Below are 25,023 nucleotides of genomic sequence, written 5' to 3' on the forward strand. Positions count from 1 at the left end.
ATTCTATTGGCTGTTCCGATCAGCCAATAGAATGCGAGCTCAATCTGATTGGCTGATTGGATCAGCCAATCGGATTGAACTATATTCTGATTGGCTGATTCCATCAGCCAATCAGAAAATTCCTACCTTAATTCCGATTGGCTGATAGAATCCTATCAGCCAATCGGAATTCGAGGGACGCCATCTTGGATGACGTCCCTTAAAGGAACCGTCATTCGTCGTCTAGTCGTCGGAAGAAGAGGATGGATCCGCGCTGGAGGTCTTCAAGATGGAGCCGGTCGTCATCGGATGGAAGAAGATAGAAGATGCCGCTTGGAGAAGATGTTTGCCGGTCCGGATGTCCTCTTCTTGCCGGATAGGAGGAAGACTTTGGACCCTCTTCTGGACTTCTTCAGTGGATGTCTAGCCCCCGCTTGGGTTGGATGAAGATCTTGGAGCCAGGACGGATCGGTGAACCTGGCATGGTGAAGACAAGGTAGGAAGATCATCAGGGGGGTAGTGTTAGGTTTATTTAAGGGGGGTTTGGGTTAGATTAGGGGTATGTGGGTGGTGGGTTGTAATGTTGGGGGGGTGGTATTGTATGTTTTTTTTTACAGGCAAAAGAGCTGAAATTCTTGGGGCATGCCCCGCAAAGGGCCCTGTTCAGGGCTGGTAAGGTAAAAGAGCTTGTAATATTTGTATTTTAGAATAGGGTAGGGAATTTTTTATTTTGGGGGTCTTTGTTATTTTATTAGGGGGCTTAGAGTAGGTGTAATTAGTTTAAAATTGTTGTAATATTTTTCTTATGTTTGTAAATATTTTATTATTTTCTGTAACTTAGTTCTTTTTTATTTTTTGTACTTTAGATAGTTTATTTAATTTTATTTATTTGTAGCAATTGTGTTTAATTAATTTATTGATAGTGTAGTGTTAGGTTAATTGTAGGTAATTGTAGGTAGTTTATTTAATTATTTTATTGATAGGGTAGTGTTAGGTTTAATTATATCTTAGGTTAGGATTTATTTTACAGGTAAATTTGTTATTATTTTAACTAGGTAACTATTAAATAGTTCTTAACTATTTAATAGCTATTGTACCTGGTTAAAATAATTACAAAGTTGCCTGTAAAATAAATATTAATCCTAAAATAGCTATAATATAATTATAATTTATATTGTAGCTATATTAGGATTTATTTTACAGGTAAGTATTTAGCTTTAAATAGGAATCATTTATTTAATAAGAGTTAATTTATTTCGTTAGATAAAAATTATATTTAACTTAGGGGGGTGTTAGTGTTAGGGTTAGACTTAGCTTTAGGGGTTAATACATTTATTAGAATAGCGGTGAGCTCCGGTCGGCAGATTAGGGGTTAATAATTGAAGGTAGGTGTCGGCGATGTTAGGGAGGGCAGATTAGGGGTTAATACTATTTATGATAGGGTTAGTGAGGCGGATTAGGGGTTAATAACTTTATTATAGTAGCGCTCAGGTCCGCTCGGCAGATTAGGGGTTAATAAGTGTAGGCAGGTGTCGGCGACGTTGTGGGGGGCAGATTAGGGGTTAATAAATATAACATAGGGGTCGGCGATGTTAGGGCAGAAGATTAGGGGTACATAGGGATAACGTAGGTGGCGGCGGTTTACGGAGCGGCAGATTAGGGGTTAAAAGTGTAATGCAGGGGTCAGCGATAGCGGGGGCGGCAGATTAGGGGTTAATAAGTGTAAGGTTAGGGGTGTTTAGACTCGGGGTACATGTTAGAGTGTTAGGTGCAGACGTAGGAAGTGTTTCCCCATAGGAAACAATGGGGCTGCGTTAAGAGCTGAACGCTGCTTTTTTGCAGGTGTTAGGTTTTTTTTCAGCTCAAACTGCCCCATTGTTTCCTATGGGAGAATCGTGCACGAGCACGTTTTTGATGCCGGCCGCGTCCGTAAGCAACTCTGGTATCGAGAGTTGCATTTGCGGTAAATATGCTCTACGCTCCTTTTTTGGAGCCTAACGCAGCATTTGTTTGAACTCTCGATACCAGAGTTAAATTTATGGTGCGGCCAGAAAAAAACCCGCGGAGCGTTAACAGCCCTTTTACCGCCGAACTCCAAATCTAGGCCTAACATATCTACTCCATTCCCAATACATAATAGAACAGACGGACAATTTTAACAATGGACCCCAGCAACAAATTAGCTTTGCAAAAAAATGGTTAGTTTTTATCCAAAAATACAGGCACAATACATAAAAACTAACCAGTAGCGACCCCCCTCCCCTCCCTCCCTTTTTTTTTTTCCTTCTCTTTTCTCCTCCTTTGTTTCTTTTTCTTCTTTTCTTCTTTCTTTTCTTAGTAAGACTTTTATGATATTAAGTTAGGTCACGTGTTAATTGATAACTGGAGGGCAAATAACCACATAAAATGTTAGTTAAACCTGGTAAAATATAACAGGAGACGTCCCAGCACACACTGAGGGCATAAAAGATGTTGTATAGGTATAGAAATGTTTTATATCGTACGAAATTAGTCTTTGCAATGATGTCATATAAAATAAGTGCTGGAATTTTTGTATACTGGTGTGTTCTGCAATCTTTGATGTAATAATCAGTTAATTTTTTGTTGGGGTTAAGAACACTCTGTAATAATTTGTAACAGACCGTTATTTTTCTTTTGTATACCCTTCAATAAAAAATAATAATATAAAAAGAATATGTGTGCGCCAAGATGGTGGTGCCCAGTATGAAAAGGTGGAGCTTCCCCAACCGACACCTGTAACTGGTTAAAATAAAAGAACAGCTTTGAAGAGCTCTGAAAGTACAGAAAGAAAATAATGGTGAGTAGCATTGCTACAGACTGCAACCCTTCAGGACACTTACGGTATTGTCAGCCTTGCCAGTCACTGACAGCCCAAGTGACGGCCCTCCAGCAAGGGACTTTTTCAGATTCTCCTTCACTTCTGAGAGCTGTAGCTCCAAATCTACCCGTGATTTCTCATTATTTTTGCACTGCTCTTCAAGCGCTGAGAGACGCTCCTCCAGCTGCTGCTGCTGCTTCCCTGAAAGGAACAAGAAAACTATGAATATACGCTCATCTCAAACCCATTATGTTTAAAAAGAATGTCACAAAAAAGTCATGGGGTCAATTTATTATATGCCAAGTGGACATGATTCTGGTGAAATGCATGTGCAATGCTGCCCCCTGCACATTTGCCGCTAGCAGGGGTGTCAATTATCCAGATCGTATTGGATCGGAATGATTGCAGGCCGCAACCTAAAAGGTGGCGGACAAGTTAAGGAGCAGCAGTCTTACGATCGCGGCTTCTTAACTTAAGTTTCCGGCACTTATTAAATCTACCCCATAGACTTCAGCAGATTTGGATACACAGTCTGTGCTAGTGTTTTCAAAAATTACAGGTTGTTCAGCTGTTGATGACTGTGTTAAAAAAATAATATAAATAAAGTATTATTACTTACAAAATGTATTCTTTTAAATATGTTTTTGTGCTTTGTATTGAGCAGAACGCGTTTTCTGTTTTCTTGTGTGATTAATATAAAAGTATATAAAAGCCAATACAGGTGAAACTCGAAAAATTTGAATATTGTGCAAAAGTTCATTTATTTCACTAATATATGAGATAGACTCATTACATGCAAAGCAAGATAGTTCAAGCCATGAGTTGTCATAATTGTGATGATTATGGCTTACAGCTCATGAAAACCCCAAATCCACAATCTCAGAAAATTAGAATATTGTGAAAAGATGCAATATTCTAGGCTCAAAGTGTCCCACTCTAATCAACTAATTAAGCCATAACACCTGCAAAGGGTTCCTGAGCCTTTAAATGGTCTCTCAGTCTTAGGAGTCACAATTATGGAAAAGACTGCTGACCTGACCGTTGTGCAGAAAACCATCATTGACACCCTCCATAAGGAGGGAAAGCCTCAAAAGGTAATTGCAAAAGAAGTTGGATGTTCCCAAAGCACATTAATAGAAAGTTATGTGGAAGGGAAAAGTGTAGAAGTAAAAGGTGCACAAGCAGCAGGGATGACCACAGCCTGGAGAGGATTGTCAGGAAAAGGCCATTCAAAAGTGTTGGGGACTTTCACAAGAGCCACCACACACAGACGGATCCTGGACATGGGCTTCAAATGTCGTATTCCTCTTGTCAATCCACTCCAGAACAACAAACAATGTCAGAAGCGTCTTACCTGGGCTAAAGAAAAACAGACCTGGTCTGTTGCTCAGTGGTCCAAAGTCCTCTTTTCTGATGAGAGCAAATTTTGCATCTCATTTGGAAACCAAGGACCCAGAGTATGGAGGAAGAATGGAGAGGCATCCACTGCAAGATGCTTGTAGTCCATTGTGAAATTTCCACAGTCTGTGTTGATTTGGGGAACCATGTCATCTGCTGGTGTTGGTCCACTGTGCTTCATTAAGTCCAGGGTCAACGCAGCAGTCTACCAGGAGATTTTGGAGCACTTCATGCTTCCTTCCACAGACGAGCTCTATGGGGATGCTGACTTCATTTTCCAGCAGGACTTGGCACCTGCCCACACTGCCAAAAGCACCAAAACCTGGTTCAATGACCGTGGGATTACTGTGCTTGATTGGCCAGCAAACTCCCCTGACCTGAACCCCATAGAGAATCTATGGGGCATTGCCAAGAGAAAGATGAGAGACATGAGACCGAACAATGCAGAAGAGCTGAAGGCCGCTATTGAAGCATCCAGGTCTTCCATAACACCTCAGCAGTGCCACAGGCTGATAGCTTCCATGCCACGCCGCATTGAGGCAGTATTTGCTGCAAAATGGGCCCAAACCAAGTACTGAGTACATACAGTATGCATGGTTATACTTTTCAGAGGTCCGATATTGTTCTACAGGTATGTACAATCCTTGTTTTATTGATTGTAATGTTCTAATTTTCTGAGATTGTGGATTTGGGGTTTTCACGAGCTGTAAGCCATAATCATCACAATTATGACAAATCATGGCTTGAACTATCTTGCTTTGCATTTAATGAGTCTATCTCATATATTAGTTTCACCTTTTAAGTTGCATTAGTGAAATAAATGAACTTTTGAACAATATTCTAATTTTTCGAGTTTCACCTTTATATTGTGACATTCTAGTGTAAAAATAATATGTTTTATTTTGTATTTTTATTTTCAAACCAATTCCTTTCTTTTTACTATGTGGTTAATACACAGAGTTATGCTTCTATGTCTCTATAGCTAACAATAGAGTTTGTGAGCAAATGAAAAGTAGACATATATACAGGGAGTGCAGAATTATTAGGAAAGTTGTATTTTTGAGGATTAATTTTATTATTGAACAACAACCATGTTCTCAATGAACCCAAAAAACTCATTAATATCAAAGCTGAATAGTTTTGGAAGTAGTTTTTAGTTTGTTTTTAGTTATAGCTATTTTAGGGGGATATCTGTGTGTGCAGGTGACTATTACTGTGCATAATTATTAGGCAACTTAACAAAAAACAAATATATACCCATTTCAATTATTTATTTTTACCAGTGAAACCAATATAACATCTCAACATTCACAAATATACATTTCTGACATTCAAAAACAAAACAAAAACAAATCAGTGACCAATATAGCCACCTTTCTTTGCAAGGACACTCAAAAGCCTGCCATCCATGGATTCTGTCAGTGTTTTGATCTGTTCACCATCAACATTGCGTGCAGCAGCAACCACAGCCTCCCAGACACTGTTCAGAGAGGTGTACTGTTTTCCCTCCTTGTAAATCTCACATTTTATGATGGACCACAGGTTCTCAATGGGGTTCAGATCAGGTGAACAAGGAGGCCATGTCATTAGATTTTCTTCTTTTATACCCTTTCTTGCCAGCCACCCTGTGGAGTACTTGGACGTGTGTGATGGAGCATTGTCCTGCATGAAAATCATGTTTTTCTTGAAGGATGCAGACTTCTTCCTGTACCACTGCTTGAAGAAGGTGTCTTCCAGAAACTGGCAGTAGGACTGGGAGTTGAGCTTGACTCCATCCTCAACCCGAAAAGGCCCCACAAGCTCATCTTTGATGATACCAGCCCAAACCAGTACTCCACCTCCACCTTGCTGGCGTCTGAGTCGGACTGGAGCTCTCTGCCCTTTACCAATCCAGCCACGGGCCCATCCATCTGGCCCATCAAGACTCACTCTCATTTCATCAGTCCATAAAACCTTAGAAAAATCAGTATTGAGATATTTCTTGGCCCAGTCTTGACGTTTCAGCTTGTGTGTCTTGTTCAGTGGTGGTCATCTTTCAGCCTTTCTTACCTTGGCCATGTCTCTGAGTATTGCACACCTTGTGCTTTTGGGCACTCCAGTGATGTTGCAGCTCTGAAATATGGCCAAACTGGTGGCAAGTGGCATCTTGGCAGCTGCACGCTTGACTTTTCTCAGTTCATGGGCAGTTATTTTGCGCCTTGGTTTTTCCACACGCTTCTTGCGACCCTGTTGACTATTTTGAATGAAACGCTTGATTGTTCGATGATCACGCTTCAGAAGCTTTGCAATTTTAAGAGTGCTGCATCCCTCTGCAAGATATCTCACTATTTTTGACTTTTCTGAGCCTGTCATGTCCTTCTTTTGACCCATTTTGCCAAAGGAAAGGAAGTTGCCTAATAATTATGCACACCTGATATAGGGTGTTGATGTCATTAGACCACACCCCTTCTCATTACAGAGATGCACATCACCTAATATGCTTAATTGGTAGTAGGCTTTCGAGCCTATACAGCTTGGAGTAAGACAACATGCATAAAGAGGATGATGTGGTCAAAATACTCATTTGCCTAATAATTCTGCACTCCCTGTACGTATGCTCCAAATGCTGGTTGTATCCTCACCTGGCGCACAGTGATGTTGTCCCAGGTGTTAAAGGGACAGTAACGTCCAAATGAAACTTTCATGATTCAGATAGGGCATGTCATTTTAAACTTTCCAATTTACTTTTATCATAAAATTTGCTTTGTTCTCTTGGTGATCTTAGTTGAAAGCTAAACCTAGGTAGGCTCATATGCTAATTTCTAAGCCCTTGAAGGCCGCTTCTTATTTTAATGCATTTGACAGTTTTTCACAGCTAGAGGTCGTTCATTCACGTGTGCCATATATATAACATTGTGCTCACACCTGTGGAGTTATTTAAGAGGCAGCACTAATTTGCCTGAAATGCAAGTCTGACAAAAGATCTGAGATAAGGGGGCAGTCTGCAGAGGCTTAGACACAAGGTAATCACAGATATAAAAAGTATATTAATATAACAGTGTTGGTTATGCAAAACTGGGGAATGGTAAATAAAGTAATTATATAGCTTTTTAAACAATAGCATTTTGGTGTTTACTGTCCTTTTAACTATTTTTTTTTTTACTTTTTTTGGAAGATGGAATTTGTTTAAAAATAAAATGCTTTTAATGAAATAGAACATGTTATTTTTACACTAGAATGTCAGTTGAAGCTCATAAAGGCACAATCATATCATATGCCTGTCAGGGCATGTCCGTTTTGAAATTTTATTCCTTTAAATAGTTCATTTGAAAAGTAAAAAAAAAAAAAAAAAAAAAAAAAAGGAATACATTATACTAATTATTTTGGCCATAAAGAGGCATATATATTTCAGTACTGTAGCCAGTACTTAAAGGGACATTCTAGTGCAAAAGTTACATATTCGTAATTCCTTAGACAATGTGATTTTTGCATTATTGAAGCTCAAACTTTGTGTTCCTACTCATGGTTAGATGTTCTCTTTGGCTCCTGGGTGTGACTTTACCCATGTATTTAACCCATTTGTAGAAACTAAAATAATAAAGTTGAAGCCTGTAAATTATAAAACTACATGCTGTAACAAATGAGAGAATGCATTTTTTCACTAGAATGTCAGTTTAATGGTCTTGTAATAAAAAAAAAAATAGCCACAAAAAGCATTTTTGATACAGGGCCTGGCAGTAAGTTGTAACCTCCAAATAAAGGGCACAACATAAAATGACTGTGTGATCCTCATTTCTTTACACATAACTATGTAATGTAATGGCTGCTTTCTATACAGTACCTGTGCTGTGCTTCAGAGCTTCTTTGAGCTCTCGTCTCTGTTTCCTCAATGCTATCAGCTTGTTCCTGATGACTTCTTTTTCCTTCTCTAGACGCTCTTTCTCCATCACAAAGTTCCGAGCATCTTCCTCTGCTCTCGTCTTGCCATATTTGTACTGGTTGGCATCTTAAACAAACAGAATTCTTCATTACAAACAGTGGCTTTGTTTGTTTAAAAGTTTTGTGCTGTGCACTCTGCATATGTTTGATATATCTGCATACATCACAAAGGTGTACAGTATGTAATGTATGTATTATATAGGTAGCTAACATTCCCATATTTGCAATATATATATATATATATATATATATATATATATACAGTGGATAAAAAAAGTCTACACACCCCTGTTAAAATGTCAGGTTTCTGTGATGTAAAAAAATGAGACAAAGATAAATAATTTCAGAACTTTTTCCACCTTTTAATGTGACCTATAAACTGTACAACTCAATTGAAAAACAAACTGAAATCTTTAAGGTAAAGGTAAATAAAAATAAAAAAATAAAATAATATGGTTGCATAAGTGTAAACACCCTTTTATAACTGGGGATGTAGCTGTGTTCAGAATTAAGCAATCACATTCAAAATCATGTTAAATAGGAGTCAGTACACACCTGTCATCATTTAAAGTGCCTCTGATTAACCCCAAATAAAGTTCAGCTGTTCTAGTAGGTCTTTCCTGACATTTTGTTAGTCGCATCCTACAGCAAAAGCCATGGTCCGCAGAGAGCTTCTAAAGCATCAGAGGGATCTCATTGTTAAAAGGTATCAGTTAGGAGAAGGGTACAAAAGAATTTCCAAGGCATTAGATATACAATGGAACACAGTGAAGACAGTCATCATCAAGTGAAGAAAATATGGCGCAACCGTGACATTACCAAGAACTGGATGTCCCTCCAAAATTGATGAAAAGATGAGAAGAAAACTGGTCTGGGAGGCTGCCAAGAGGCCTACAGCAACATTAAAGGAGCTGCAGGAATATCTGGCAAGTACTGGCTGTGTGGTGCATGTGACAACAATCGCCCGTATTCTTCATATGTCTGGGCGCTGGGGTAGAGTGGCAAGACGGAAGCCTTTTCTTACAAAAAAAACATCCAAGCTTGGCTAAATTTTGCAAAAACACATCTGAAGTTTCCCAAAAGCATGTTGCAAAATGTGTTCTGGTCTGATGAAACCAAAGTTGAACTTTTTTGCCATAATTCCAAAAGATATGTTTAGCGCAAAAACAACACTGCATATCACCAAAAGAACACCATACCCACAGTGAAGCATGGTGGTGTCAGCATCATGCTTTGGGGCAGTTTTTCTTCAGCAGGAACTGGGGCCTTAGTCAAGGTAGAGGAAATAATGAACAGTTCCAAATACCAGACAATATTGGCACAAAACCTTCAGGCTTCTGCTAGAAAGCTGAACATGAAGAGGAACTTCATCTTTCAGCATGACAACGACCCAAAGCATACATCCAGATCAACAAAGGAATGGCTTCACCAGAAGAAGATTAAAGTTTTGGGATGGCCCAGCCAGAGCCCAGACCTGAATCGAATTCAAAATCTGTGGGGTGATCTGAAGAGGGCTGTGCACAGGAGATGCCCTCACATTCTGACAGATTTAGAGTGTTTTTGCAAAGAAGAGTGGGCAAATCTTGCCAAGTCAATATGTGCCATGCTGAAAAACTCATACCCAAAAAGGCTGAATACTGTAATAAAATCAAAAGGTGCTTCAATAAAGTATTAGTTTAAGGGTGTTCACACTTATGCAACCATATTATTTTAGTTTTTTATTTTTATTTCCCTTTACCTAAAAGATTTCAGTTTGTTTTTCAATTGAGTTGTACAGTTTATAGGTCACATTAAAGGTGGAAAAAGTTCTGAAATGATTTATCTTTGTCTCATTTTTTTACATCACAGAAACCTGACATTTTAACAGGGGTGTGTAGACTTTTTATATCCACTGTATATATATGGACTTTTTCAATGTTTTAGAAAACTACACCATCAAACTTTGAGGGCCAGATGATCAAACGTTCTCAAGCAGAAATGTGAAAAAACAGGTTTTAAAGGGACAGTCAACCCAAAAACCGTTTTAAGTTATACATATAAACTTTCCATCGATCATCATTTACCAATGTAGCCCAGTTTTCTAATATATTGTGTTTGCCAGTAAAATCACTTACTATTCGCGTTGCAGCCGTTTCAAAATGTCCATTAAGCCTCTCACCTTTTTCATCATCAGTGACATCAGCATGTTCTTGTGATCTGTGTAATTTTTCTATCCTCCTCGTAACCAGCTTTTGCGCATGCGCAATGCACCTATTGTACTGAAGCGCATAAATGATGATCGATGGAAAGTTTATATGTATAACTTAAAACGCTTTTTGTGTTGACAGTCCCTTTAAGCCTCACAGGTACAGTCTTCATACAATTATCAAAGGAAATGTTTTTTTCCCTGCGAGTGTCCCATAGAAATAATGAGAGCTCTCTGCTATGTAAAAGTTCGCAATGAAGGATGAAGTACACAGGAAGAAACCAGAGTATGTTTAAACTTTAATATTAAACCTAATACAAATCAAAATACACTGTACCTTTAAATACACTGCTATTTTCATATGCATATGTTTTTATTTCAGAGTGTTTAAGTATTTTGATAAAAGTTTGCTACCTTTTAAGTCGAGAGAAAAAACAGTGAGATCTGTAGGGTTGAAATGTTAAGATAATTATGCTGGGATTTTCATACACGCCCTTGCTCAGCCCATTTTCTGAAAAAAACAATTACTCTTTGCATTTTGTACTTATAAGTACACATTTCTATGTGTTTTTTGCACATCCAGTGTACTTAAAGGGATATGAAACACACATTATTTCTTTCATGTTTCCGAAACAGAACATACAGTTTTAACAACTTTACAATTTACTTCAATTAGCCAATTTGCTTCATTCCTTTGGTATTATTGGTTGAAGTAGAATCATTTAACTACAGGATGCTAGCTGAACACATTGGGGTTGATTTATGAAGCAGCGGATGCTGCTTCCGACCCACTCCGCTTCAGGTCTGCCTGAAACGGAAGTTAAAAAGCAGCGGTCGTATGACCACTGCTTCTTAACTCGTCCGCCACCTCTGAGGTAGTGGACAGCAATCAGCCCGATCGGATACGATCGGGTTGATTGACACCCCCTGATAGCTGCCCATTGGCCGCGAATTTGCAGGGGGAAGCATTGCCCAAGCATTTTACTAGAACTGCTTGTGCAATGATAAATACGCTGTCAGCATTTATCGACATCGGATCATGTTCACCCGTAAATTAGTAAATCGGCCCCATATGGGCATATATGTGCAGCCACAAATCAACAGCTAGCTCCCAGTAGTGCACTGTTGCTCTTGAGCATACCTAGTTATTCTTTTCAACAAAGGATACCAAAGAGAATAAAGCAAATTTCATAATATAAGTAAATTGGAAAGTTGTTTCAAATTGAATGCTGTATCTGAATCATGAAAAAAATATTGTTTGGGTTTCATGTCCCTTTCAATTACAATTTATGCCGTGCATATTTAATACAATTTATTCCTGTGTAATTTATAAATACATTTTACATTTTTATAAAATAAAATTTTTGGCAAATAATTTTCTTGTGATTTTTGATGCACCTTAACAAAAAAATAATTCCTGAGCATTTTTGTGTGAATGGTTCAATTATTCATTTTGTATGATTTTTTAAAACTATGATTTTCAATGAGCACTTTTGTAATGTATGCATCTCTTTCCCAAATAAAAATGCAGTATATGCCCCTTAGCATGACACCCTGTTTCCATGGTAACAAGTAGCTTTAGATAATTCCAAAAGGGAAATAGAAGTATTGTCGAGTATTCTTAACCTCTTAACGCCCAGTGCAGTACCCTGTAGGACGCTGGGCTTTTATGATTCTTATAGAGAATACAATTTTAAACAACATTCCAATTTACATCTATTATCTAATTTTCTTCATTATTTAGATATCTTTATTGAAGAGATAGCAATGCACATGGGTGAGCCAATCACACGAGGCATCTATGTGCAGCCACCAATCAGAAGCTACTGAGCCTATCTATATATGCTGTTCAGCAAAGGATAGCAAGAGAATGAAGCAAATTAGACAATAGAAGTAAATTAGAAAGTTGTTTAAAATTGCATGCTCTTTCTAAATCATGAAAGAAAAAATGTGTTTCATGTCCCTTTAACCCCTTAGTGACCACAGCACTTTTAAATGTTCTTACTGTTTGGGACCAGGGCTATTTTTACATTTCTGCAGTGTTTGTGTTTAGCTGTAAATTTCCTCTTATCTTTACTGTACCCAGACATATTATATACCGTTTTTCTTGCAATTAAATGGACTTTCTAAAGATATCTTTATTTGTATCATATTTTATAATTTACTATAAAAAAATATATAAAATATGATGAAAAAAATGAAAAAAAAACCCACACTTTTTCTAACTTTGACTCCCAAAATCTGTTGCACATCTACAACCACCAAAAAAACACCCATGCTAAATCATTTCTAAATTTTGTCCTGAGGTTAGAAATACCCAATGTTTACATGTTCTTTGCTTTTTTTTGCAAGTTATAGGGCAATAAATACAAGTAGCACTTTGCTGTTTCCAAAGCATTTTTTTTTTTCAAAATTAGCTATAGTTACATTGTAACACTGATATCTGTCAGGAATCCCTGAATAACCCTTCACATGTATATTTTTTTTTTTATTAGACAACCCAAAGTATTAATCTAGGCCCATTTTGGTATATTTCATGCCACAATTTCACCGCCAAATGTGATAAAATTAAAAAAAATTGTTCACTTTTTCATAAACTTTAGGTTTTTCACTGAAATTATTTACAAACAGCTTGTGCAATTATGGCACAAATGGTTGTAAATGCTTCTCTGGGATCCCCTTTGTTCAGAAATTGCAGCCATATATGGCTTTGGCATTGCTTTTTGGTAATTAGAAGGCCGCTAAATGCTGCTGTGCACCACACTTGTATTATGCCCAGCAGTGAAGGGGTTAATTAGGGAGATTTTAGGGTTAATTTTAGCTTTAGTGTAGGGATCAGCCTCCCACCTGACACATCCCACCCCCTGATCCCTCCCTGACCACTCTCAAACAGCTCTCTTCCCTCAACCACCCCACAAATGTCATCCCCATCTTAAGTTCTTGCAGAAAGTCTGCCAGTACTAAAATAAAAGCCCTTTATATATATATATATATATATATATATATATATATATATATATTGCAGTGTAGGATCCCCCTTTAGCCCCCAACCTCTCTGAACCCACCAAACAGCTCTCTAACCCACCCCCTTCTACCTACTTGCCACCATCTTGGGTACTGGCAGCTGTCTGCCCCCTCAATACCCTACCCCCTCCCAGATCCATTTACCAAACCTGATTCCCCCCACACCAAACTTACCGGCACTCACATGCTGGGGCAGGAGCAGTCCCACCCACCCCCTCCAACCACCCACACGCCCACCTCCCGTCCCTCACACACCCCCTCCCACCCCTCACACACCCCCTCCTGCCCCTCATCCCCGCCTCCTCCAGCGATGGGCTGCCCACCCGCTTCCCTGCTATGGCTACCACCCACCAACGATTGGCACCATCTGCATCGGATGGTTAGTAAAGGTATATTGCACGATGCCTCAATATCGAGGCATCGCTGCAATACCCTGAAAGCAAATTGCTTCCAGTGCTTAAAACTCCAGAGGAAGTGTTAGGCATGTCCTTGACCCTTAACTGTATTTTTTTGTAGGACGTGCCCGACACGTCCTCGGTTGCCAAGGGGTTAAGGTACATCACTGCTGTCCTGGGCCTCTCTCTGCCGCAATCTCGCTAAAAATAGTGAGATTGCGCGATTTCTGCATGCCCCACGAGTGGGTCAGTGCAGAAATAGACGGGCAGAGTTACTGATGCAGAGAGGGCCACTCTGTGGCTCTCTTTGCATAGGACAGCAGTGGTGCCAATCGTAGGTGGGAGGGAGGCGAGTGAGCGGCCCATCTCTGGAAGGGGGTGGTAGGTGTTTGGAAGGGGGGGGACCGCTACACTACGGAAAAAAAATGCAGATACAGTACTCGCCATATTGCATATAACAACATGTGCCTTTCAAGCACATATCTAATTCTAGAACAAACAATAAGCACATTATAGTAGGTTCTAATGACTTACTTGATGCATGTCTTTTCACTTTAACCTGGGGGTCCACACGATGGGATTTTTCACTGCAAGACGAGGCATGCCGCTTTACCTGTGCACCTCCAGGAGTCCTTTTGGGATCTTCAACCTATGAAGGCAGAGAGGAGGTTTTTTTAATGGGATATTACATGTTAGTTTTAACCTGTAACTAGAAATGAAGTTGTCTGCTGAGACAGCATCGCTTTCGGCATATAAAAAGGACAACATGAACCTCCCTCCGCAAATAATGCAATACAATTGTAAGCACAGTGTGCAAAACTCTCTGTAATGAAAAGAAAATGATTAATGGTTCTCTAAATATTAACAGTGTTTTTAAGTATTTAATTTTTATAGAATATTTTACCAATGTTTGGTTTAACAGATTAAAGATGAAAAATATAGAAAATTACTGTAATGCACAGCAACAGTAAACGGTTATTAAAAGTAAGCATTCTATTTGTAAAAATCATTATATCAGAAGTCACTTTACTGATCCTATGCTATTTTTATGCTTAACTTGCCCCTAAACATGAGAACTAGACGGGCCCGATCCGATATGCAGCGTTGCCGCCAAATTTTGCGCTGGTTTGGTATCACATATACGTTATAACCTAGAAGTTATGCTCATATATTTCCCCCTTCGGCCGTAGTTTTTTGGCCCATAGAGTGATATACCAAACCCGCGCAGTTTGGTATCCAATATACAGCATAAGAAATCTTACTCCATTTTCACCTCGCCACAAATTGCAGGCGTAGTAAGCCTTACGCTGAGTATTGGAGCCCCGTATCTCCCTAAACTACCTGCAAAATAAAACCTAACACCTAACGCATGCACAATGTCTATCTACCTGTCAACCGCAATCCCCCACCGCAATCTTTAATAAAGTGCTTATCCCCTAAACCGCCGCTCCCAGACCCCGCCGCCAGCTACATTAAATGTCTTACCCCCTAATCTGACCCCCCTACACCGCCGCCAGCTATATTAAATGTCTAACCCCCTAATGTGATCCATCTACACTGCCGCCAGCTACATTAAAATGATTACCCCCTAATATGATCCCCCTACACCGCCACCAGCTACATTAAATGTCTAACCCCCTAATGTGATCCCCCTACACCGCCGCCAGCTACATTAAAATGATTACCCCCTAATGTGAGCCCCTACCCCGCCGCCACCTACATTAAAATGATTACCCCCTAATGTGAGCCCCTACCCCGCCGCCACCTACATTAACTATATTACTCCCTAATATGATCCCCCTACACCGCCGCCACCTATATTAAATTTATTAACCCCTAATCTAATCCCCCTACATCACCGCCACCTATATTAAATTTATTAACCCCTAATCAAATCCCCCTACACCGCCGCCACCTATATTAAATTTATTAACCCCCAATCTAATCCCCCTACACCGCCGCCACCTATATTAATTTTTTAACCCCTAATCTAATCCCCCTACACCGCCGCCACCTATATTAAATATATTAACCACTAAACCTAAGTCTAACCCTAACACACCCTAATGTAATTATTATTAAAATAAATCTAAATAATATTAATAATATTAAATAAATTATTCCTATTTAAATCTAAATACTTACCTATAAAATAAACCCTAAGATAGCTACAATATAATTAATAATTACATTGTAGCTATTTTAGGGTTTATATTTATTTTACAGGTAACTTGGTATTTATTTTAACTAATCTAAGCCCCATAATAAAATAACAAAGTCCCCCAAAATAATAAAACTTCCCTACCCTAAACTAAATTAAAAAATGAATCAGCTCTATTACCAGCCCTTAAAAGGGCCTTTTGTGGGGCATTGCCCCAAAGTAATCAGCTCTTTTACCTGTAAAAAAAAAAAGAACAACCCCCCCCATTACAACCCGGCGATGCAGGAACTGAAGACCTGAGCCATGGAGCGTGGAGGATCCTCTTCATACGATCGCCGCTGTGCACTGAATAGGAATTCAAGGTACGCGATTAAAAATGGCGTCCCTTGAATTCCTATTGGCTGATTTGAGCCTTCAAATTCAAATCAGCCAATCGGATGAGAGCTACTTTAATTCTATTGGCTGATTTGAATAGCCAATAGAATAAGAGCTACTGTAATTCTATTGGCTGATAAGAATAGCCAATAGAATTACAGTAGCTCTTATTCTATTGGCTATTCAAGTCAGCCAATAGAATTAAAGTAGCTTTCATCCGATTGGCTGATTTGAATTTGAAGGCTCAAATCAGCCAATAGGAATTCAAGGGACGCCATTTTTAATCGCGTACCTTGAATTCCTATTCAGTGTACGGCAGCGATCGTATGAAGAGGAACCTCCACGCTCCATGGCTCCGGTCTTCAGTTCCAGCGTCGCTGATCTTCAGTTCATGCATCGCCGGTCTTCAATTCCAGAGAGGACGGTCTTCAGCTCCGCGATCATCGGTCTTCAACTCCTCCGCTCCGCGCCGGCTGGTTCCTGGAAGAAGAAGAGGTCGCCACCTGGAAGAAGACTTCTCCGCCTGGAACAGGACCTTCTCCGCCGGTCTTCAGGACAGGTGAGGACCACTTGGGGGTTAGACTTAGTTTTTTTTAAGGGGGGATAGGGTGGGTTTTAGAGTAGGGGTGTGTGGGTGGTGGGTTGTAATGGGGGGGTTGTTCTTTTTTTTTACAGGTAAAAGATCTGATTATTTTGGGGCAATGCCCCACAAGAGGCCCTTTTAAGGTGGTAATAGAGCTGATTACTTTTTTAATTTAGTTTAGGGTAGGGAAATTTTATTATTTTGGGGGGCTTTGTTATTTTATTAGGGGGCTTAGATTAGGTGTAATTAGCTTAAAATTATTGTAATCTTTTTTTATTTTTTGTAATTTAGTGTTTGTTTATTTTGTAATATAGATTAGTGTATTTAACTGTATTTTATTTGAGCTAATTGTAGTTTATTTAATTAATTTATTGATAGGTGTAATGGTAACTTAGGTTAGGATTTATTTTACAGGTAATTTGGTAATTATTTTAACTAGGTAGCTATTAAATAGTTATTAACTATTTAATAGCTATTGTACCTAGTTAAAATAAATACCAAGTTACCTGTAAAATAAATATAAACCCTGAAATAGCTACAATGTAATTATTAATTATATTGTAGCTATCTTAGGGTTTATTTTATAGGTAAGTATTTAGATTTAAATAGGAATAATTTAGTTAATATTATTAATATTATTTAGATTTATTTTAATAATAATTACGTTAGGGGGTGTTAGGGTTAGACTTAGGTTTAGTGGTTAATATATTTAATATAGGTGGCGGCGGTGTAGGGGGATTAGATTAGGGGTTAATAATTTTAATATAGGTGGCGGCGGTGTAGGGGGCTCAGATTAGGGGTTAATGTAGTTATAGGTGGCGGCGGTGTAGAGGGATCATATTAGGGGTTCATAGAGTTAATGTAGGTGGCGGCGGGGTAGGGGGCTCACATTAGGGGGGAATAATTTTAATATAGGTGGCGGCGGTGTAGGGGGATCACATTAGGGGGTGAGACATCTAATGTAGCTGGCGGAGGTGTAGGGGGATTAGATTAGGGGTTAATACAGTTAATATAGGTGGCGGCGGGGTAGGGGGCTCAGATTAGGGGTTAATATATATAATATAGGTGGCGGCGGTGTAGGGGGCTCAGATTAGGGGTTAATACAGTTAATATAGGTGGCGACAGGGTAGGGGGCTCAGATTAGGGGTTAATATATATAATATAGGTGGCGGCGGTGTAGGGGGCTCAGATTAGGGGGTAATACAGTTAATATTTGTGGCGGCGGGGTCCGGGAGTGTCGGTTTAGGGGTTAATACATTTATTGTTAGGAGTGAGAGGGGGGATTGCGGATAGAGGGGTATACGTGTCGGGCTATGTTTGGGAGGCGTGTTAGACAGTAACGGGAGATTTAGTATTTTAGTCAGTTTTTTATGCGGCGGCAGTTTCTAAAGTGCCGTAAGTCACTGGCGACTACGGGCGGCGCAGGTTTCCACACTTGCGCCGAAACCTGCGCCGTATATTGGATCGCGCCCAACGTCTTTACCAGCTACCCCACTGTGCAAGCTTTTTTTTATTATGAACTTGTCAGGTGGAGGTGTGATCAATCAGAAGTGTACTGACTGCACTACTCCAGATCCTACCGTGAGTGCAGGGGTAAGTTAAAGGGATAGTCAACACCAAAATTGTTATTGTTTCAAAAGATAGATAACGCCTTTACTACTCATCCCCCAGCTTTGCACAACCAACATTGTTATATTAATATATTTTATAACATTTAAACCTCTAAATTTCTAAGCCACTACAAAAAATCTCTTAATCCCATGCTTTTTTTATTTGTGTTTCACAACAGGAGACTACTAGTTCATGTGGACCATATAGATAACATTGTGTTTACGCCCATGGAGTTGTGGCTGGCATTGCACTTATTGGCTAAAATGCAAGTCAATAAATAATAAATAGCCATGTGATCAGGGGGCTGTCAAAAAGGCTTTGATAAAAGGTAATCACAGAGGTAAAAAGTATATTAATATAACCATGTTGGCTATCCAAAACTGAGGAATGGGTAATAAAGGTGTTATCTATCTTTTTAAACAATAAAAATGGAGTTGACTTTCCCTTTAAAGGGACAGTATACACAAATTTTCATTTAACTGCATGTAATAGACACTACTATAAAGAATAATATGCACAGGTACTTATATAAAAATCCAGTATAAAACCTTTTAAAAACTTAGACGCTCCCAGTTTAGCACTGTTAAAAGATTAGCTGGGTCACCCACTAAAAGTGGTTCTATAGCAAAAAAAAACATAATTTATGTAAGAACTTACCTGATAAATTATTTTCTTTCATAGTGGCAAGAGTCCATGAGCTAGTGACGTATGGAATATGCATTCCTACCAGGAGGGGGCAAAGCTTCCTAAACCTCAAAATGCCTATAAATACACCTCCCACCTCACTCACACCTTAGTTTAATGAATTGTCAAGAAGTGAGGTGTATAAAAAGGAGTAGAAAGCATACAAAAAGAATTGGAAAAAAATAATGTGCTTTATACAAAAAAATCATAACCACAAAAATAGGGTGGGTCTCATGGACTCTTGCCACTGTGAAAGAAATTAATTGATCAGGTTAGTTCTTACATAAATTAAGTTTTCTTTCATGTAAGTGCCAAGAGTCCATGAGCTAGTGACGTATGGGATATAATACCCAAGATGTGGAAATCCACAGAGTCACTAGAGATGGAGGGATAAATAAAAACAGCTATTTCAGCTGAGAAAGTAAATCCCAAAAATGAATTACGTTTTCTTAAAATTTTTTAAAAAAAAAAAAACAAATTAAAGGCATTAGAATCAAGCTAAGTAAACTGCCCGAAGAACCTTTCTACCAAAGGCTGCTTACGAAGAAAAAAATACAAAAAAATGGTAAAATTAGAAAAAATATGCAAAGAAGATCAAGTTGCTGCTTTGCAAATTTGATCAACTGAAGCTTCATTCTTGAAAGCCCAAGAAGTGGCAACTGATTTAGTAGAATGAGCTGAGGTGGAGACTGCCCCGCCTCCAGATAAGCTTTGTGAATCTAAAGTCTTAACCAAAAAAAACTGAGAAATAACAGAGGCTTTCTGACTTTTCCTGGAACCAGAAAAAAAAACAAATAGACTAAAAATCTTTCTGAAATTTTAAGTAGTCTCAACCATAATATTTCAAAGATCTTACCAAATCCAAAGAATGTAAAGACCCTTCAAAAGTATTCTTAGGATTAGGACACTAAAAAGAAACAACAATTTCCCTATTGATGATAGAATTCACAACTTTAGGCAAACATATAAATGAAGACCACAAAACAACTTTATCTTGATGGAAAATCAAATAAAGAAACTCACAAGAGAGAGCAGACAATACAGAAACTCTTCAAGCAAAAGAGATAGCCAAAATAAATCCCACTTTCCAAGAAAGAAATGAATGTCCAGATAATGCATAGGCTCAAAAGGAGGAGCCTGTAAAATCTTAAAACCAAAATTAAGACTCCAAGGAGGAGAAATAGATTAAAAACAGGTTTAATATGAAACAAAGCCTGAACAAAACTGTGAATATCAGGACGTTTAGCAATCTTTCTATGAAATAAAACAGAAAGAGCAGAAATGTGTCCTTTATCCAAACCATCCTGAAGAAACTATAAAATCCTAGGAATTTTAAAAGAATGCCAAGAATAACCACGAGTTCTTTCAATTTCTTTTGATAAGATCATTCATCCAGATCAAACGGGTTTTATGTATTCTAGGAACTCTTCAAAAAATATTCGTAAGGTCTTAACTTGCATAGACTATATTCATAGCAGTGCTCAAGCCCATCAGAGGCAATCTTTGCAAGATACAGCTTTAATTAGTCTTGATGCCGAAAAAGCATTTGATGCGATAATCTGGAAGCATTTATTTAGAGCCCTTGAAGAATTCGGTTTTAGGAACCAATTTTCCCATTTTATTCACAATATCTATAGAAATCCTATCTCATTTCTTCTAGTCAATTCTAACCTATCTTTACCTCTGATATTAGGCAGAGGCACAAGACAGGGTTGCCCTCTGTCGCCCTTCTTATTTAATATTGCCTTAGAACCGCTAGCCATATGGCTAAGAGATGCAATCAATGGTATTAGATTTGTAACACAAAGTTTAAAATTGCTTATATATGCAGATGATTTATTACTATTTTTAGGGAATCCTGGTCAGGAAATTCCTATAGTTTTAGACAGCCTAAAAATGTTTAGCTCTTTCTCCGGCTATAAAATTAACTCGAAGAAAAGTGAATTAATGTGGATTAAAAAGGTTAGCTCCACCAACTATAACTTCCCTTTCAAATCAGCGGAAACATTTAAATACCTCGGTATCCATATGCATCCCAATCCAAAGCAATAGTATAAACTAAATATCCCTCCTCTTATTAGGAAAATTGAAAATGACTTAGAATCGTGGATCTCGCTGCCCCTGTCAATCTCTGCTCGCGTTAGTCTTATCAAGACCATCATATTTCCTCGTTTGTTATATCCCTTACAGAATTTACCACTTTTTATCTCAACCTCGGATCAACGTAAGCTATATTCTATCTTTCCCAGATTCATCTGGAAAAATAAAAAATCTCGTATCGCGCTTAGAAAATTAATGCATTCTCGCCACTCAGCTGGTCTGGCATTACCAAATATTCAATTTTATAACATTGTTTGTCTAGCTAAAATTGCTATAGATTGGTTAGCCGACACTAATATTTTTTCTACTTCAGCTATGGAAAATTTGATGGTTTCCCCCTTCACTATTAAAGCTAGTTTGCATCACTCATTTAAGGACCTACCATATAATATTAAAGGCCTCCTAACTATTCAAAATATTATTAAAGCCTGGCAAAAATTTTGCACCTTTACAGGAGAGGATTATTCTTTCTTGGAAGCTCTTCCTATAATAGGTATAATAGATTTCTCTCCAGGTTACTCTCAGATAGCCTTTAAGAAGTGGGCAGATAAAGGACTCACTAATATATATCAAATTTTCCAGAATGATGGCCATATCTGCTCTTTTGAGTCTCTAGTCTCACAGTTTGGTCTTCCTAGGCAGGACATATTTGCTTACTTTCAGTTAAGGCATTATGTCAGTAGTCATAGCTGGGAACTTAATCGAGGTCTAGCATGGTCTGATATCAAAAAATGTATATCGAAGTTTAGAGTAGGACTGTCCTCAATTTCTCTTATGTATGATATAATGCTTAATAAACAGAACCTACTCAATCTTAATGATATTTTCATTTCTTGGTCACGGGACTGTCCAAACTTGGAGGACGATGAAATTAAAGCTAGCTGTATTTTAGTTAATAAATGTCGAATTCCTTCGAGCTGGAAAGAATCACACCTTAAAATTATAAATAGATCATATATAACCCCTCTTAAGTTGTCAAAGATGTATAGCTCTCAATCTGCCAGTTGCCCTCGGTGTGCATATTTCAAAGCTGATCTATTACATATGTTCTATTATTGCCCTAAACTAAGACAATTATGGAATAAATTATCCTTTTGGTTAAAAAAGTATTATGGCATTAATATTTAATTTACACCAGATAATATTATTTTTTTTCATTTTCACATTACCAACTCTAAGTTAAGATTAAAAACCGCTGTATCCATCATTCTGTCAATCAGACATCTCATAGCAAAAAACTGGAAATCTAAATCGGTCCCCCCCTTTTCTATGGTTATTCAGGAAATACAAAATCAAATAATTTTCGAATCCTACCATCTTAAATCTGCTAAAGAGAAAAAAATTAAGAAATTTATTTCGGACTGGCTACCTATTATTAAATCTTATACACTTAATATTCAAAAACGTATCTTGTCGCCTTTTTTAAGTTCAGATAGTTTTGCTGGATTTGTACTTCATGATGAATTCCCAGCATCCTGGGTCTCCTGTTACAGAGAGCAAGGTTCCTACTGAATATAGGCCAGGTTTTTTAGGCTCTGATAAGGATCATGACAGGGGTGAGGGCGAGAGGGATATTTTTTTTTTTCCTCTCCGCTTTCCCTTTCTTTCTCTCCTTTTTTCTATATTTGTTATTTCTCTATTTTATGATGAGAAAAGAAAAAATATGAGTCAGCCTTAGATACGTTATATCCATTATGTTCAAAAAGCCTCTAAATATGTCTAAGATTTTGCTGATGTAACAAAGATTGCTGCAGTATGGGTTAAGATCTTATCTGTCTATGCATATGGGATATGAGTTTTTTGATGACTGTCATCGGCCCTACGCGGCAGACATTATTTGCTACAGGACTGTTTTTTTTCCTTTTTCTTTTTTCCTTTTTCTTTTTTAATGTAATGTTAATCTTTAACAGTTTAATTAAGGATATAAACTTGTTATGTTAAGGCTTAGACATGTATATGCCATACTGGAGTTTTTCTGGTCAATGTCATGCATTAGATCCAAAAAAATTTTTTTGTTGATTTTCTGTTGTTACTTATTGAGGCAAAAATGCTAAGTATCTCTGTATTAATTTGTTTAATTTTGCTACTGTTCTTGCCCTGCGTGGCATATATAATATGATTTGTGTTTTCCAGACTTACTGACTCTGTCAAATAAAAAGTAAAAAAAAAAAAGAATAACCACGAGTTGAACATCATGAAATATAGATTTTCCAAACCCTAAAATAAATTCTCCTTGAAACAAACTTATGAGTCTGTATCATAGTGCTAATAACTGAGTCAGAGAAACCTCTATGACTAAGCACTTAAGCGTTCAATTTCCATGCCTTCAAATTTAGAGATTTGATGGAAAAAACGGCCCCTGAAACAGAAAGACTGGCCTTAAGGGAAGTGGCCAAGGCTGGCAACTGGACATTCTGACAATGTCCTCATAGGCCAAGCTGGAGCTATCAGAAACACATAAGATTGTACCATTATGATCTTGGAGATTACCTTTGGAAAAAGAACCAGAGGTGGAAAAATGTAAGCAGGTTGGTAAAAACCAAGGAACTGCCAGAGCATCCACCATCTCCACATAAGGATCCTTGGACCTAGAAAGGTATCTGGAAAGCTTCTCATTTAGACAAGAGGCCATTAGATCTATTGCTGGAAGACCCCACATCTGTACAAGATGAAAAAAACACATATGGATGGAGAGCACTCCCCTGGATATAAAGTCTGACGGCTGAGATAATCCCCTTCCCAATTGTCTACACCTGGGATATGAATTGCAGATTTTAGACAAGAGTTGGATTCCATCCAAGAAAGTATCCAAGATACTTCCTCCATAACTGAAGGACTGCGAGTCCCTCCTTAATGATTGACATATACCACTGTTGTGATATTGTCTGTTTAAAAACACATGTAAATGTCTCTTCCATAGAGACCATGCCTGAAGAGCCCTGAAAATAGCATGGAGTTCTAAAATATTGATTGTTAACCTCGCCTCCTGAGGTTTCCAAACCCCTAGTGCTGTCAGAGACCCTCAGACTTCTCCCCCACCAGAAAAACTTGCATTTGTTGAGAATACAGACCAGGTAGGATAAACAAATGAGGCCCCCTGAACAATAAGGTGATAGTCCAACCACCAAATCAGAGGGAACAGAATGTTGGGATTTAAGTATATCAGTTGTGATATCTGAAAATAATCCCTGCACCTATGGTGCAACATGCAAAGCTATAGAGGCCTCAAACGAAAACAAGGAAAGAGGATTGCACCTGATGCTGCCATTATGAGACCTAAAACTTCCATGCACAAAACCACTGAAGAAAATAATAGAGACTGATGGTTTTAGACAAACTAAAATTAACTTCATTTGTCTCTAGTCTATTAGAGAAAGAACCATAGATACTAAAATCTATATGGAAACCTAAAAAGGTGACCGTTGTCTAAGGAATCAAAAAACATTATTGTAAATTGATCCTCCAACCATGTCTCAAATAAACCACACTAGTTGTTTCAAGTGAGATTCTGCTGAATGAAAAGATTAAAGCTAGTACCAAATATTATCCAAATAAAGAAATGATACAATATCCTGCTCTCTGAATACAGATAGAAGGGCACCAAGAATCTTTGAAAATAATCTCTGAGCTGCCGCTAGCCCAAAAGGACAGGCGACAAATTGGTAATGCTTATCTAGAAAAAAGAATCTCAGAAAACAATAGTGGTCTTAAAAAACAAAAAATAAGCGCCCTGTAAGTCTATTGTGGACATGAAGTAACCTTGCTAAACAG

The 25,023-nt window shown here is 38.2% G+C and overlaps 1 protein-coding gene across 1 annotated transcript in view; it reads right to left on the reverse strand.

Annotated features, from left to right (window-relative positions):
- The window catches only part of AFAP1L1 (actin filament associated protein 1 like 1), a 158,560-nt gene that overhangs the window by 14,701 nt on the left and 118,836 nt on the right, over nt 1-25,023 (reverse strand). The window contains exons 14-16 of the mRNA XM_053717107.1: nt 14,273-14,387; nt 8,037-8,201; nt 2,841-3,019 (exon numbers count right to left, since the gene is read on the reverse strand). Of these exons, the coding sequence (XP_053573082.1) occupies nt 2,841-3,019; nt 8,037-8,201; nt 14,273-14,387 (459 nt within the window). The remainder of the gene's footprint in view (nt 1-2,840; nt 3,020-8,036; nt 8,202-14,272; nt 14,388-25,023) is intronic.

The sequence above is a fragment of the Bombina bombina genome, chromosome 6 (genome assembly GCF_027579735.1).
Source record: "Bombina bombina isolate aBomBom1 chromosome 6, aBomBom1.pri, whole genome shotgun sequence".
Taxonomy (NCBI): domain Eukaryota; kingdom Metazoa; phylum Chordata; class Amphibia; order Anura; family Bombinatoridae; genus Bombina; species Bombina bombina.